General features: G+C 55.6%; 1 protein-coding gene across 8 annotated transcripts in view; it reads right to left on the bottom strand.

Annotated features, from left to right (window-relative positions):
• The window catches only part of Rbfox3 (RNA binding fox-1 homolog 3), a 424,648-nt gene continuing 410,722 nt past the window's right edge, over positions 1–13,926 (bottom strand). For 5 of the 8 annotated variants that reach the window (XM_085829384.1, XM_085829382.1, XM_085829383.1 and 2 more), the window contains 8 exons: positions 13,616–13,708; positions 12,350–12,410; positions 7,400–7,453; positions 7,151–7,283; positions 6,564–6,744; positions 5,445–5,509; positions 4,367–4,445; positions 1,654–2,862 (listed from right to left, as the gene is read on the bottom strand). In XM_085829384.1, coding sequence (XP_085685510.1) covers positions 2,818–2,862; positions 4,367–4,445; positions 5,445–5,509; positions 6,564–6,744; positions 7,151–7,283; positions 7,400–7,453; positions 12,350–12,410; positions 13,616–13,708 — 711 coding nt within the window. In that variant the 3' untranslated portion in view covers positions 1,654–2,817. Of the gene's footprint in view, positions 1,456–1,653; positions 2,863–4,366; positions 4,446–5,444; positions 5,510–6,563; positions 6,745–7,150; positions 7,284–7,399; positions 7,454–12,349; positions 12,411–13,615; positions 13,709–13,926 lie in introns of those variants that run through there. The other 3 variants (XM_085829385.1, XM_085829386.1, XM_085829381.1) reach the window with 2 other exon arrangements.

The raw sequence follows: 13,926 nt of genomic DNA, 5'->3' as shown, positions 1-13,926 counted from the left end.
TAATCTTAATAATAATACTGTTAATTTGAATGGTCACACCGTGGAAGCATACAGAATGGTAAGAAAGGAAGCCTGGGGCTCGGCTGCAGTCCTGGGAGGGGCTGCGGGAAAAGGGTCCGAAACAGCAGAAGGCAAGGGGCTCCATACAGAGGACAGAGCCAGAGGCAGGCGCGGGGCTATGTACATCAGGAATAGAAAAGGAGGGTTCCGTTTCCATAGCTTCTGTGGCTGATGCTGGATAGAAAGTGAGGTGATTTATTTTGAGGTGTCATGAGACAGTGGTGCCGCGTCGGGAGCCTTGGTTTCTGTTAATTTTTTTTTTTTTCTTTTTTGCTGTTAACCCTACTCCACCTATCCCTGCCTTGCCCAGGGGCTTCTTGATACCTCTTCCCTGTTCCATCCACTGGGCCTGCTGCTTTCCCGTGACTCCCGCACTTTACCTGCCCAGGGAGCAAACGGGCTGCAGCCCGGCCGGCCTTCCCCGTGGCAGGGCCAGCCCAGACCTTCCCCATCCCTTGCCTTTCCCATGGGTCCTGCTCTGACTGTGGTCCTCCAGACCCACAGCACCTTGACTCCCAACCTCGAGGTGCAGCCCAGGACTGGCCCTTCTCAATCCCCACTCCCCAGCAGAATGGAGCCTACAGAAGGGAGTGGAAAGGAGGGCTGGGTCCTAGCAGACAGCTGAGGCTGGCCTTCAAGCCCACGGAGCCTCCTTCAGGGAGGCTGCCACGACAAACAACCCTGTGCCCGAGGGCCCACCTGTCCACGTTCACAGCGTGAGGACTGGGTCCTCGCTGGCTGGGCTTTCTTTGTTCTTTGTAGCTGGAAGCTTTCTCACATAGAGGAGCAGAGCATGGGGTGCCCCAGAGTTCTGGAGCCGTGTCAGCCCTTTGCATTGGGAGTTGGAACCCAGGGCGGCTGGTTGGATAGCTGACGGCACTGGCAGCAACATTCAATGAGGCCAGGCTGCAGACCTGGGATGAGTGATAAGCCGCTGGCCCCTAACTGCTCCAGCCCCTTCAGGGCTCAGCAGGCAATAGCCCAAGTCAGCTGGCCGCTCCTTCTCAGGGGTCTGGTCCACCCTAGGAACCCCCTGTCTGGGGAGCAGGGTGGGAAAGGAAGACTGGATAGATACCGGAGCCCCCCGCCCCACACCCACTGGCCACGTTCCCCCTCCAGGTCTTCCCCAGTGTCTGGCCGCGTCCCCACTACACCGCCAGCCAGGCAAAGCCACTCTCCGGCGCCCCCTGGGGGACGAGCTCCCTCGGTGCGGGTGAAGGCCAGACGTGGACTTGGACTTGGTTGGATGCCTCTTGGTTTGGTTGGTATTTGTTGTTGTTGCTGTTGTTGCTTGGATCTTAACATCTTTTTTTGTTTTGTTTTTTGTTTTGTGATTTTTTTTGTTTTTTTGTTTTTGCCCTTCATGGTCCGAGAAGGAGGCGGTGGAAGGTTTCACTACAACAGAAACAGAAATGAGGGCTTGCGGTTTCCGAGGGTCGGCTGTAGCATGCAGGGCCGCCGTGCTTGTGGTCTGGGGTCCGACCTGAAGCCACACTTCCCCTAAACCTGCCCTGAGGCCACCCCCCCAATCCTACCCATACCCCCACCACAGCTTCTGGGACCACACCACAAGCTAGACCTAGAGTAGACCATCTCATAGCAATGGGCAGGGCTCAGAGTGGGTAGAGGGCATGGTATGGTGGAGGAGATGGGGCTTGATGGGACTTACAGATTTGGTCACCTTGTGGCCCTGAACCCCCAGAGTGGAGGGATTAACATCTGCTAGTTCTCTAGGCTTTCAGCCTGACTTCAGGGACTCTAGGCAGTGGAGCTAGGTGGGTCCCCACAGGCCACAGAGGCACACACATGCTAACTGAGGCTTGGGTGGCTGCAGGGAGACCAGAGGAAGGAAGCTGATACTGTGTCCCAGGCCTGACTACTGGAACCCTGGCCTTTCCTGGAATGGACCTCTACAAAAGGAATGTTGGGTCTTGGGGATGGGTGGGGTGGCTCTGTAGGTCAAGAACAAATGGTCCCAGAGCCATCAGCTCCAGCAGCCTGAGGGTGGTCAGGCTCAGGGAGGGTCTCTAGGTCCACAGGCAATGCAGGGTGACCTTGGGGCAGGGACATTTCCGTGTCTGTAAGGAATCCCAGAGCCAGGGTGGCCACGGCAGTATTGCACACAGAACAGTGTGCTTGTGACTACTTGGACAGGAAGATCGTTAGTAAACTTTAATAGAAACGATAACTTCTGCTGAGTGAAAGTCCAGAGAGGGCATGCAGCTACTCTTGACAGTCTCTGTGAAAGGTGGGTGGAAGTCCCTCCCACTGGGAGGACCCCACTGACTAGGCCTGGAACTCTTCTGTCAGCCAGCAAACCCGGGATGGCCAGACCTGCCGGGGCTGACTGAGGTGGCTCTGAGGGAGGCTTGGCCTGGCACTTCTGGAGCCCCGAGGGGCCGTGGTGCCCTGAGGCATGGGCATGGCCCTGGCAGGGCACCTTGCCGTCCCCCCGGCCTGGCTCCCGCTGTATGCATACCGTACCTGAAGTGGCTCGTACAACAACGTCAAGATAGGAAACCAAGGTTCAGACATACAGGAAAACCAGGGTCAGAGACACACACACCAGCATGGGTGGGGTGGGGAGACCAGCTGGCTGGAGGTAAAAATCTATGGACTTTAGAGTCGCAGAGAGTCAGCTCGCTGGTCGCTGACTGGGAGGGGCGCACTGTCCTCCGGGCGGTTGTGCCTGGTGTTGGGACTGTAGGGTTTGGTTTGGAATAAGCTGTAGTGTGAATGCTGTGAGGGGGTCTCTTGCTAGTAGGGGGTGAAGCGGCTGTACCCTCCTCGGCAGAGGCTAGCCTGCAACATCAAAGATGAAAAACAGCCAATCAGTACCATCTTTTGGCATCGGGAGGAAAAATCAAAAAGAAAAAAAAATAAGGAAAAAGGAAAGAAAGAAAGAAAAAGAAATAACTAAATCCCGACTTCTTTCCCCCAACGGTATTTCTTTGGGAAGAATGGGCTTCAGGTTGTCATGGCAACCCAAGGGCCTAGTCCCTCTGTGGAGGTGGTCTGGGGGCTGGGAGGGATGCTCCTTTCTTGCAGACTTTTATACTGTCTCTGTGCCACTTCTTGGGGCTTCTGTTGAGCCCACCGTGCCCTCTGGTGGAGGGCATCTAAGTGTGTGATCTCTTCATGCCTGTGGGGTAAGTCAGGACAATCCTGACAGGGTTCCTAGGCTGAAGCTCTGGAGTCACTAAAGCCTGAGAGGCACAACTGCTCGTCACAGCTCCTTCCCTGCATCTGAGCCTCCCAGGGCTTCTTAGGTTCGCTCTGTGTCCTGCCAGAGAGGTTTCTGTGGAGTCTCCCACCCACCCACAGCCCCAGGTTTTGCAGGAAATGGGGAAAAATATAGCAAATACAGGAGGGAAAAGTTGGAGAAAGCCTCCAAAGCATTAAAAATGAAATAAATGGGAAAGAAGAGGGCCTGGGAGCCAGCGGCAGCGTTCAGCTAGCAGCTGTCTGGAGGCTGAGCTTTGCAGGCCATCTGGGTCTTCAGGGCCCAGTCCCTGGTCTCTTCCTGTATGGCTGTATCCTGTATCGCTAGAGACCCTATAGGCCTGCTCAGGACGTCTGGGCCTTTTCAAAAATCAACAAAGACAAAAATTCCAAGGGAGGTAGAAAAAAAAATCCATGCTGCCTCTCCACCCTCTCTCTCTTTATGTCCCCCCCCCCCAAATGTTTTCATCTTTGATGCTGGATGCCAAGCTAAAAACACACAACATCCCTGGGAATGTAGGCGGCACAGGAAGTAGGTGTTCACTGGACACAGACTGGGGCACAGAGGGGCCGGGCTGTGTTGACGTCTGGGCACACACACATACACACACACACACACACACACACAGACACACCAACCCACCAACTCCCCACCCTGCTGGGGGCCATATCCTCAGTGACCCAGGGCAGGCTGGGAAGAGGGTTTGGTGAGAGAGAGAGAGTTCCTGTATTTTAGTCCCCTGCCAAGTGAGGACGGAACCTCGAGGGGTTAACCTCAGGCACTTCACGGGAGGAATGGGTTACATCTGCCCAAACTGCCAGGCCTTTGGAGCCCCTGCCGGGAGGAAAGGTTGTGACGAATTTCTTTTGCTTTCCTGATACTGGGAATGGAGGAGCCTTGACAGGACCGTGGTCATTATGCTTCGTAGAGGTGTGGTCATTGTGGAGGGTTGGTCCCTCCTTCTCAATAGTTCTTCCCAAGTCTCCAGAACTAGGCACTGGCTAGAGGTCTCAGCCTCTCCCTGCAGCTTGCCCCGCCCATTACAGGATGGATCTCCTCCTCATTCCTGGCAGCTCTTCTTACCATGGTTCCAATGCTGTAGGTTGCTGTGGGGCCGATGGCGTGATGGTAAGGATCAGCGGCGGCATAGACTCTACCATAACTAGGGAAGAGCGGGGAGGGGGTGCGGGAGAGGAGCCGCTGAGGTAGGAACCAGCTGGCCAGCCTTCCCAGACCAGCCTCCTCCCCCATGAGATCCTCTCGGTTGCCTGACCTTCCTTCCTGTTTAGAAGGAAGACTTAGCAGACTACCCCTTCGTTAGGAGGGCAATGTGCTCTGTTTGGTGACACAGGGAGGGGCTGGCGTTCTTAGCAAGTTCGTTTGACTCTGCCCCCAGCAAGACCTTGGGCTAAGAGCTGGGGAAGAGGTTTGAAAGAAGAGAGAGATGGAGGTGGGGGCCAGGCATGTTATGACCCAAGGGTTGGCACTCTGTTCCAGGTGACCTTCTCTGCTCACTTAATCTGTGCTGTGACAAGTTCCTAGAGGACAGGCCTGGGTCATGCGTGCCTTGTACATTTTATGAGGTGGCGTAACAAACTGTAGGAGGGCATGGATTGGAAGGTCCCACCAATGACTGGAGGGCTCTAACAACTCCCAGGCCACCAGGGCACATGGACAAGTGTGACAGCTTCCTGTAGGCAGATCTACTATATGGCCCAAACAGGAACTCTGAAACTAAAGGCACTAGGCTCAACCTCCGTCGAGGACTGGCCCCTGAACAAAGCAAGCCAGCACAGATTTAGTTCTGGGCACGTTCACAGCTGGGTGGAAGAAGGGCTGGGTGCTCCCAGATACATAAACTGGACCTTCTCCAGAGGCCAAATGGAGGCACCCAATTGCTTTCCTTGTAAGGGGACCTGAGAATTGTTAAACCTCTCTTGAGAATCAGGTGTTAGCTGCTCCTTGAGCTAGAAGGAAGTGACCAATTAGGGGCTCATGGGCTCGTGGCTCTCTGAGCTCAGTCTAGATTAGTTTTCCTTCCAGACCCTGCTCTCGCCAGACACAGGCACCCACAGGTCCTGTGTGGGCTTCCCGTCTGCCTGGACCCACCCTCCAAAGAACCCACCACAACCCCTGTGTAGCCTGCTGCTCTTAGCCTTACCTGTCACTGTAGGCTGCTGCGGCGGCGGCTGCTGGCTGAGCATATCTGTAAGCTGCATAGCCTCCCTGCAGGGGAGGTGGGAAGGAGAGATGGCAGATGGATTTAGTGAGGTTCACTGTTGCTGAAGCAGAGGCAGAGAAACTGGAGAACATAGACCCAGCAGGGCCAGGCTCTCAGGAGGGGCTGCAGACCTCCTCAGGCCTCCTGGGCCTGACCTTGCACTCCCACCTTGGCATGGGGTGGCTTAGGTGATCCTGGCCTGAGAACCTGGACTGTGGGTCTGATTGGGAGGTCTGAGGACTTCACTATTTAAGATGAGGTAGGGTCCTTCCTTCCTTCCTTCCTTCCTTCCTTCCTTCCTTCCTTCCTTCCTTCCTTCCTTCCTTCCTCACAACCATTTGTAATTTCAGTGCATACCAATGGGCAGTGATTGTATATCTGGTTGCATCCTGATCCTGGCACACGCTGAGTGCCCGCCGACCCACCCACAGACCAGCCACAGCTTGAATGCTGACAGTTATAGGAAACCCTCTGGTGACTCTGGACAGTCTGGAATACAGGGAAGGATGAAGGGGCCCTGGAAGGGATTGGTTCAGATAATGCCTTAGCCTTGGACAGAGGGTCCTTAGCTAGAGAGCTGCCCAGGGCCCATCCACAGCCAGGGTCGTTCTGTGGGAGTTCAGAGCCACAGAAAGTGATGAGCACAATTTTAAAGGGAGAGTAAGGCACAGAGCCTCACCCAGAGAGAATGGGCACCCGGGCCTGCCTCTGGTCTCTCAGGTCCTCCACATCAGGCAAGAGTGTTCTCGGATGCTGCTCTTAGTGCTATTGGGAATGGGAGAGGGCCACTCGATGTCCCTCATATAACCCCCTGCCACATGGAACAGGATGCCGTACGCTCGCTTAAAGGGCTCCTGGAACAGCCATTAGCAATGGCCGAGGTAAGGGCAGATTACCCAGACTGAGGTGTGCTGGCGTCTCTAGAGATGCCATGGGTCTATGTGCATGGGTGCACAAGCACCGAGTCCAAAGGGCAGGAGGATGGAAGGGCAGATGGACTTCTCATGGACACAGACAGAAGGCTGGATTTGCCCTTCCCCTCCCCAGGGCTACACTTACATAAATCTCAGCACCATAAAATCCATCCTGATACACGACCCTGGAAGCAAACGGACAAGAGAGTGGTGGGAACGCTGGAGAGGTGGGGTAGGCCGGCTCCGGTGTCTGCTGAGGAGGGAGGGGGCACGGTGCCAGCCCCGCCCACGGGACTGGCATTTTAACAAGCGTTTGCTCCAGTGCCCTGTTTGGTATAACAATAGAGTAACACCCTTGCTGGTCAGCTCCTTTCTCTCAGAACCCAGGGGCCCATCAGCCCGCTCCTGCTATCCCCCGCCCCCAGGCATCTGTCCTCTTCAGCAGTAGAGGGCAGGACCCCAGGGAAGGGACAAAAGAGGGCTCCCAGAAAGCACTTGCTGGACCCATGGGGCTGACACATGCCCCATTTAACATTCAGATGCCATGCTGATGGTCCCTCAGAGGCCAGCCAGCCCTGGAGGTGTCCCCCATGCTGGGGTATTGATGGTGCAGGCAGATGCAGCCCTGGGTTCTGAGATCCCCACCGGTCCTGCCCCACGGTTCTGGAAGGGCTGCTGAGCCCCCTTAACTGCCTCCCATGCCCGCTTCAGCCTCCCCTTCCAGGTACTCACGCTCCGTAAGTTGGAATGGGGGGCGGAGGTGGTGCAGCTCGAAATGTATTATACACAGCACGGCCCCGGCCCCGCAGGTGCGCACCCCGGTAGGCGACGGCGGTGCCCGTGGTGGGGTAGGGGAAACTGGTCACTGCAGAAAGGGGCACAAGAGAGTGGGAGAGGGAAAGCGATGAGAGGGCCAAGGCTTACAGCCCCGCTTGCCCCACCTACCCCCATCCCACCCGTTCCCGTCTTCCCTGCCATTACCTGCATAGAATTCAGGCCCATAGACTGTTCCTACCACAGGGTTTAGCTTCCAGCCTAGAACACAAAAGAACATAACCATTGGCTTCCTATGTGTACTGTCACCTCTCCTTATGCCTGGGACCTCCAAAGGCAGTGGGTGGCCTACAGGGATGCTTTAATGTTTGGTCTCCACAAAGGGTAGGACCCCATCCAGGGATGGGCAGAGAAGGTGGCTGTTGACCTGGGTCCCTCTCCCTATACACCTGCTACTGAAAGAATAGCCGGCAACCCCCTCTGGCCCATCACTTCCCGGTTCTCCTTGCACTGTGACTTCCCCTACCTTCCACCTGGGCACTCTTGTTTTCTGGGGAATCAGAAACTTGGGGTACACTGGAAAGGGGAGATACAACTTGAAAACATCTGTATCCAAAGCTGGGACAAAGGATTCACTGATGCGGTCCTTCTTCACCTCCTGTTCGAAAGTCTCCCCGTTGCCCTGACGTTCCTGGGGCTCCCTTCCCTGAGTGATGGCTCCCACCCTCTGTGCTCTCATCCCAAGTCTTTCTGTAGGGTTGCTGGGGAAGAAGGGAGGAAGGCCATTGGATTGAAGAGAAGAATAGTGACAGGGACAGCAAGATGGCTCAGTGGGTAAAGGAGTTTGCCACTAAACATGGTGACTAGAGTTCAAGTCCCTGGACCTACATGGTGGAAGTTGTTCTCTGATCTCCACACATACAATGATATACTTACACACATACACACACACACACACACACACACACACACACACATACACACACACGCCACTAAATAAAATGTTAAAATAATAATGGTGGTTGGTAGGTTTTGTGTACCATAAATATTGTAGCCACTCCTGAGGGTCTGTCTCATCATGTACTAGGGCAGGTGTTACAACCTCCCCGTTTTATACTCAGAGACAGACTGGCAATGTGTGTGTGTGTGTGTGTGTGTGTGTGTGTGTGTGATTGGCTTCTCCCCAAGACTCCAGCTGGACTTTGCAACCCCACCTGTCCCACTGGGATTCGGGAGCAAAGCCCTGGTTCCCTGGGTCCTCTAGAGGTAGAAGCCAGCTGGATTCCAGTGGGCGTCATACAGGTCAGATGGTAGCTGGCAAAGGATTACCTCACCCTCCTCATTCACTTAGGTCTCCTCATTTGCATGCACATGAGGAGGGGCAGAGGGGACTTAAGCCACTGGCCAGTCAGCAAGAGGGTGGTAATGGACTGTAGCAGATTGTACATGGAAGCCACACAGGTAATAGGTGACATCTACCCTCTATTACCCTTAGTTCACTAGTGTCTCACCTTGTGTCTAAACTGGGATCTCCCACATAGCTAAGGTTAGTTGTCAGGGAAGAAATCTGGGGACATCTACTCTGGGGACATCTACTCTAAGATCTCATCTTCCAGGTTGGATCATAACAGAGCAGAACCTTCCCTAGGGAAGAGGAGAGTCCGGGGCTGCATCTGGTTTCAGTGACCCTGGGCACCTTGACTTGTCAGTTCTGGCTGTCTGAGAATGTCTCCCTTGCCTGCCGGCTCTGCTTCCGTTGACCCCACAGGTTACCAGAGACAGCCTGAGGACCCACCTGGAAAGCTATTTGTGTCTACTGTCAGTAGGGCACCTGGTAAAACCGGGTGAGCTTGCTTCCTGCAGTGGGGACCCAAGCCCCCCAAGGATGAACTTCAGAGTACTCAGCATTAAAGCTCTCATGAGCCAATGCCCCTCCTGGTCACATCACAGTGAGCCCAGGGCTGCCCCTCTGAAGCCCTGGGATTCTTGCTTGGCAAACAGGGGTAGTGAGGCACAAGTCTCCTACAGCAGGATGAGTGAGCAGAGCTTCCTGCCTCTCTCCCTTCCTGATACCAGTCCACATTAGTACCACAAGGAGCCAGCCAGGAACAAGGCTGACTGAGGTTGGACTTATTCTGTGCAAGAACACTCTACAGTCTGCTGTTCTTCTCAGACAGTGGTGTGACCCAAGTATCTTAGGGAAGAGTGGAGGGAGGAGTGGGGTCTAGCCGTGGTGCAGTGCTATGGACTACTCATGTCCCATGGATCCACAGAAGCCAAAAGGTCTCTTCCCTGCCACAGCAGGTCTCCTCAGGGTGGCTGACCTTGGAGAGAGACTTTCTAGCGGACATCATGACTGCCTCTCTGACCTTGTCTAGGGTCCAGAGAGTTGTTTGAGATGCCTGTGGCTCTCATGCAGCCGATGGCCACATTGGCTAGACTGTTGTGTCCATTCACCCCAGGCTACAGAATCAGGAGCCTATGACTGAGGCACACTGTACAGGACGAGGTTCAAGTTCTCAGGCCACTAGAACATCCATCTCTTAAAGAAGGGGCCTTTATCAATTTAATGGTGGTGACGATGTAGTGGCTGATGGGTGCCGCGGGGTCAGGCGTGTCCTCCACTCTCACGAGGCCTCCCCCTATAGTGGCCACTCCTTGGTCACACCACCCACACATCCTGGCCACCTCAAGCCTACCTACCCTTTTACCTCTTGTGCTAGTCACCAGCTAGCAGAAGTTAGCCGTGACACACTAGGGACTTAGGTAAATCCAGAGCACCTTCAAGCTCTCAGAATTTTGAGAACCAAGTCCTTGCAAAAGCGGGGAGAGGAAGCCATTGGCCCTCAGATCTAAGCTGGAACTGGCAAGAGTCCCCATCTGTGCTAGTTAGGTTTTCCCTCCAACTTGACACAATCTGGAGACATCTGGAAAGAGGGAGCCTCAAGTGAGAAAATGACCTCATCACAGTAGTCTGTGGGAAAGTCTGTGGGCAAGCCTGTGGGGCAAGCCTGTGGGGCAAGGCTGTGGGCAAGGCTGTGGGGCAAGGCTGTGGGCAAGGCTGTGGGCAAGGCTGTGGGGCAAGGCTGTGGGCAAGGCTGTGGGCAAGGTTGTGGGGCAAGGCTGTGGGCAAGGCTGTGGGGCAAGGCTGTGGGCAAGGCTGTGGGGCAAGGCTGTGGGGCAAGGCTGTGGGGCAAGGCTGTGGGGCAAGGCTGTGGGCAAGGCTGTGGGGCAAGGCTGTGGGCAAGGCTGTGGGCAAGGCTGTGGGGCAAGGCTGTGGGCAAGGCTGTGGGCAAGGCTGTGGGGCAAGGCTGTGGGGCAAGCCTGTGGGGCAAGGCTGTGGGGCAAGGCTGTGGGGCAAGGCTGAGGGCAAGGCTGTGGGCAAGGCTGTGGGGCAAGGCTGTGGGCAAGGCTGTGGGGCAAGGCTGTGGGCAAGGCTGTGGGCAAGGCTGTGGGGCAAGGCTGTGGGGCAAGGCTGTGGGGCAAGGCTGTGGGCAAGGCTGTGGGCAAGGCTGTGGGCAAGGTTGTGGGCAAGGCTGTGGGGTACTTTCTTGATTAATGATTAGCATGGAAGGTCCCCGCCCACTGGGAGTGGTCCTACCCCAGGCAGGAGGTAGTCCTGCATGGTATGAGAAGCAGGCTGAGTAAGCCAGGTTGAGCAGGCCAGTAAGCAGTCTTCCTTCCTCACCTCTGCTTCAGTCCCTGCCTCCAGGTTCCTGCTTGGGTTTCTGCCTTGACCTCCCACAGTGACAGACTGTGATCAGCCAAATAAACCCTTTCATCCTTAAGTTGCTCTTGGTCAAAGGTATTTATCACAGCAACGGAAAACCCAACTAATACACCCTATCACCTGATCCCTGTCTGACCGCGCACAGGTTCTCTCCACTGTTCTGCCTCACGGACTCTCAGCACTAGAGACTCACCCAGCTCTGCATACAGCCCATCTCTGAGGATAAGGGCAGCTGGGATATGGTTCATCCTCCCTCCATGCAGTGGTGGGTCATTGTGTTGTCTACGGATGGCACAACTCTCCCACTACAGAAATTGCTTCCCAGTAGGCTCTAAGAGCTAGACATAGTCCCCGTACATAGTCACTACCCTCAGGGAAGACTTGCTTATCCTTGGCAGAGCAGACCCTCACTAGAGACTTTCTAGCAGTCACCATGGAGACAGCCATCAGCATTGGCAGACTCAGGCTGCCTGCAGCCAGCAGGTGTGCGTACTCACAACCATATAGTTCACTCACAGCGATCCCATCCCCGAGTGACCCCAGCCCTGAGCGACCCCAGCCCCGAGATGCCCTGACAGACGGCACTTGTTATTACCCAGCCCTCAGCAGTGCTGGGTTGAATCCAGGGTCTCAAGTAGCCAAGGCTAGCCTTTTTTTTTTTTTTTTTTTTTTTTGGGGGGTTTTCGAGACAGGGTTTCTCTGTGTATCCCTGGCTGTTCTGGAACTCACTCTGTAGACCAGGCTGGCCTTGAACTCAGAAATCCGCCTGCCTCTGCCTCCCAAGTGCTGGGATTAAAGGCATGTGCCACCACTGCCCGGCTCAAGGCTAGCCTTAAACCACGATCTTCTCTTTCTATTTTGCAAGTGCTGGGTTTATAGGTGTGTACCCCCCACACCACCAGTTTATGTGATGCTGGGGGCTGGAGCCCGGGGCTCTGTGCGTGCCAGGCAAATACTCTACCAACTAAGCCTAATCCCCTGATATTTCTGGTTTTGGATGAGAACACTGGGGTTCAGAGGGATCTGGAAGTTTGACTGAGGTCTCTGGCCCCTCGTTGCCTGTCCTGTGTACGTATTGTGGAATGAGGACAGCACACCAGACCACAGAGCTCTCTCCCCGCGACTCTAGTCTCCCAGGAACTCTCCACCACACCTGTTGCCTGTCTTTATGGCCGCTGAGAGCTGCGGACATTTGGAAGAGCTCAGGGGCTCTGACTGGAGACACCAGATATTATGTGGGTGGTGAGGGTGACCCCAGGTGCCCGTCTCAGCTGGCCACTCCTCTCTGACAGGACAGAACTGGGAAAGCTGGGATACCAGGCAGGGACAACAGCTGAGCACCCAGGAAGGCTGGCCTTTTGCTGCCTCAGCTTCCACAGGCTTCTGCCCCAGCCCCTAAAGCATGCTGGGAAAGCTTGGGTTCTCACCATTGGCATATGGGTTCCCAGGCTTCTTATTGGTCATGACCCGGGCTGTGGCATTATTGACCTGTCCAGAGATAGAGAGGAAAGGTGAGCACATTGGCCTCATAGTAGGCCCTCAGCCACCCTGGCTTTACCCTTGGGGTGTGGCCTCTGGGAAGGAAGGCCACTGAGGCTCTTAAGCTGCTCCTAGCTGGGTCTAGGACCCTTGCCCACACTGGTGCTTTCCAGGAAGAAGTTCCATTTAGGAGAGCCCAACACTTCGGGGAAGCTGAGGCCCTCTGAGATAGCCCTAGGCTGGCTAGCAGGCCGGATTCCAGGATATTCTCTTCTAGGCTAAGGCCCTTCTATGTGTGTGCCAGATGGCTAATCCCACCACCATGACCAAACATCCCTTTTCCCATGGCAGGGACTCTGACCTCTCTCTGTAGCATGGAATTTAAGGATGGGGGCCATTGGGAACAAGGCGCATGAGGAAAGCATGAGAAAGACAGACCCAGGGATGGGTCCTGTTTTCCAGACATGTAAGGCCTGTTCAGGTTGCCTGGGGGGGATGGTGGGGGGGGACAATGACACAGAGGACAGACGTGGCCCATATGGAAGTGAGGGAGGCGGGAGTGGACCAGGCAGTGCCACATGCCTCTTCTACACTGTGTGAGCATGTGTGAGCCCAGAGTCCTGGGCAGGGGGCGGGGTCAGGGAATCTCAGAACCCCTCAGCTCCTGCGGTTCTAGGCCCCTCTCTAGTTGCTATCCCTTCTGCTTCAGGCATGCCTGGGGAGCCCAGTTCTGGACCCCAAAGCCACACTGAGGAATCAACAAGGAGGAAATGGGCAGAAGTGGGGTGTCTGGGCGACCCTCTCAGCTCTCTGCTCATTGCTAGCTTCACTTCTGCTTTGAGATTCCTCAAGGCTGCAGCTGAGGCCGCCTGAGAGGAGGACCCTCTTTGTCAGGGACAGGTAGGGCTGCCTATAGCCCTGGAGACCACTTGGCCTCACATGTTTTCTGGGGCCCCTTGTGTGTGTGGATAAGGACGGGGGTTGGGGGGAGGAGGAGGTCAGAGGTGGAGACCTCGGAAGGAGCCTCAAGCCACCACGGGCCAGGGTGACAGGTGCTAGGCTCAGCCAAAAGATGTAGGTGTGAGGCTGTCTTCAGGGGCAGCCCCTGTTGGGCTCTTTGTAGGGTGGGTAGCAGCCACAGGCTGGTGGGGGGCCCAAGGGCGGGGCATGCTGTCCAGGGCCTCCCCTGCTACGCCGCACACTTATCTTAGCACCTCAATTTTCCGTCCCTCTACGATCGTCCCATTCAGCTTCTCCCGGGCTCGGTCAGCATCTGAGCTAGTTTCAAAAGTTACAAACCCAAAACCCTGCGAGCAGAGGAGGACAGACAGACAGAAGACAGGATGAGAAGAGGGTAGGAGAGGTGGGGGAGGGGCGGAGGGCGGGAGAGAGAGGGTGCAAGTCAGGTGAGTGAAGGACAGCCCCCAGTGTCAGAAGTCTGTCTTGGTGCCAGCACTAGGAGATTGTACTGGGGGGCAGGGGTGGCCCCAGGCAAGGGCAGCTGGTAGCCCAGCCTGAGACCAGC

Source organism: Mus caroli, unplaced genomic scaffold, assembly GCF_978045245.1.
Source record: "Mus caroli unplaced genomic scaffold, Mus_caroli_1 scaffold_13, whole genome shotgun sequence".
Lineage (NCBI taxonomy): Eukaryota > Metazoa > Chordata > Mammalia > Rodentia > Muridae > Mus > Mus caroli.
This window is presented reverse-complemented; position numbering and strand designations above follow the sequence as displayed.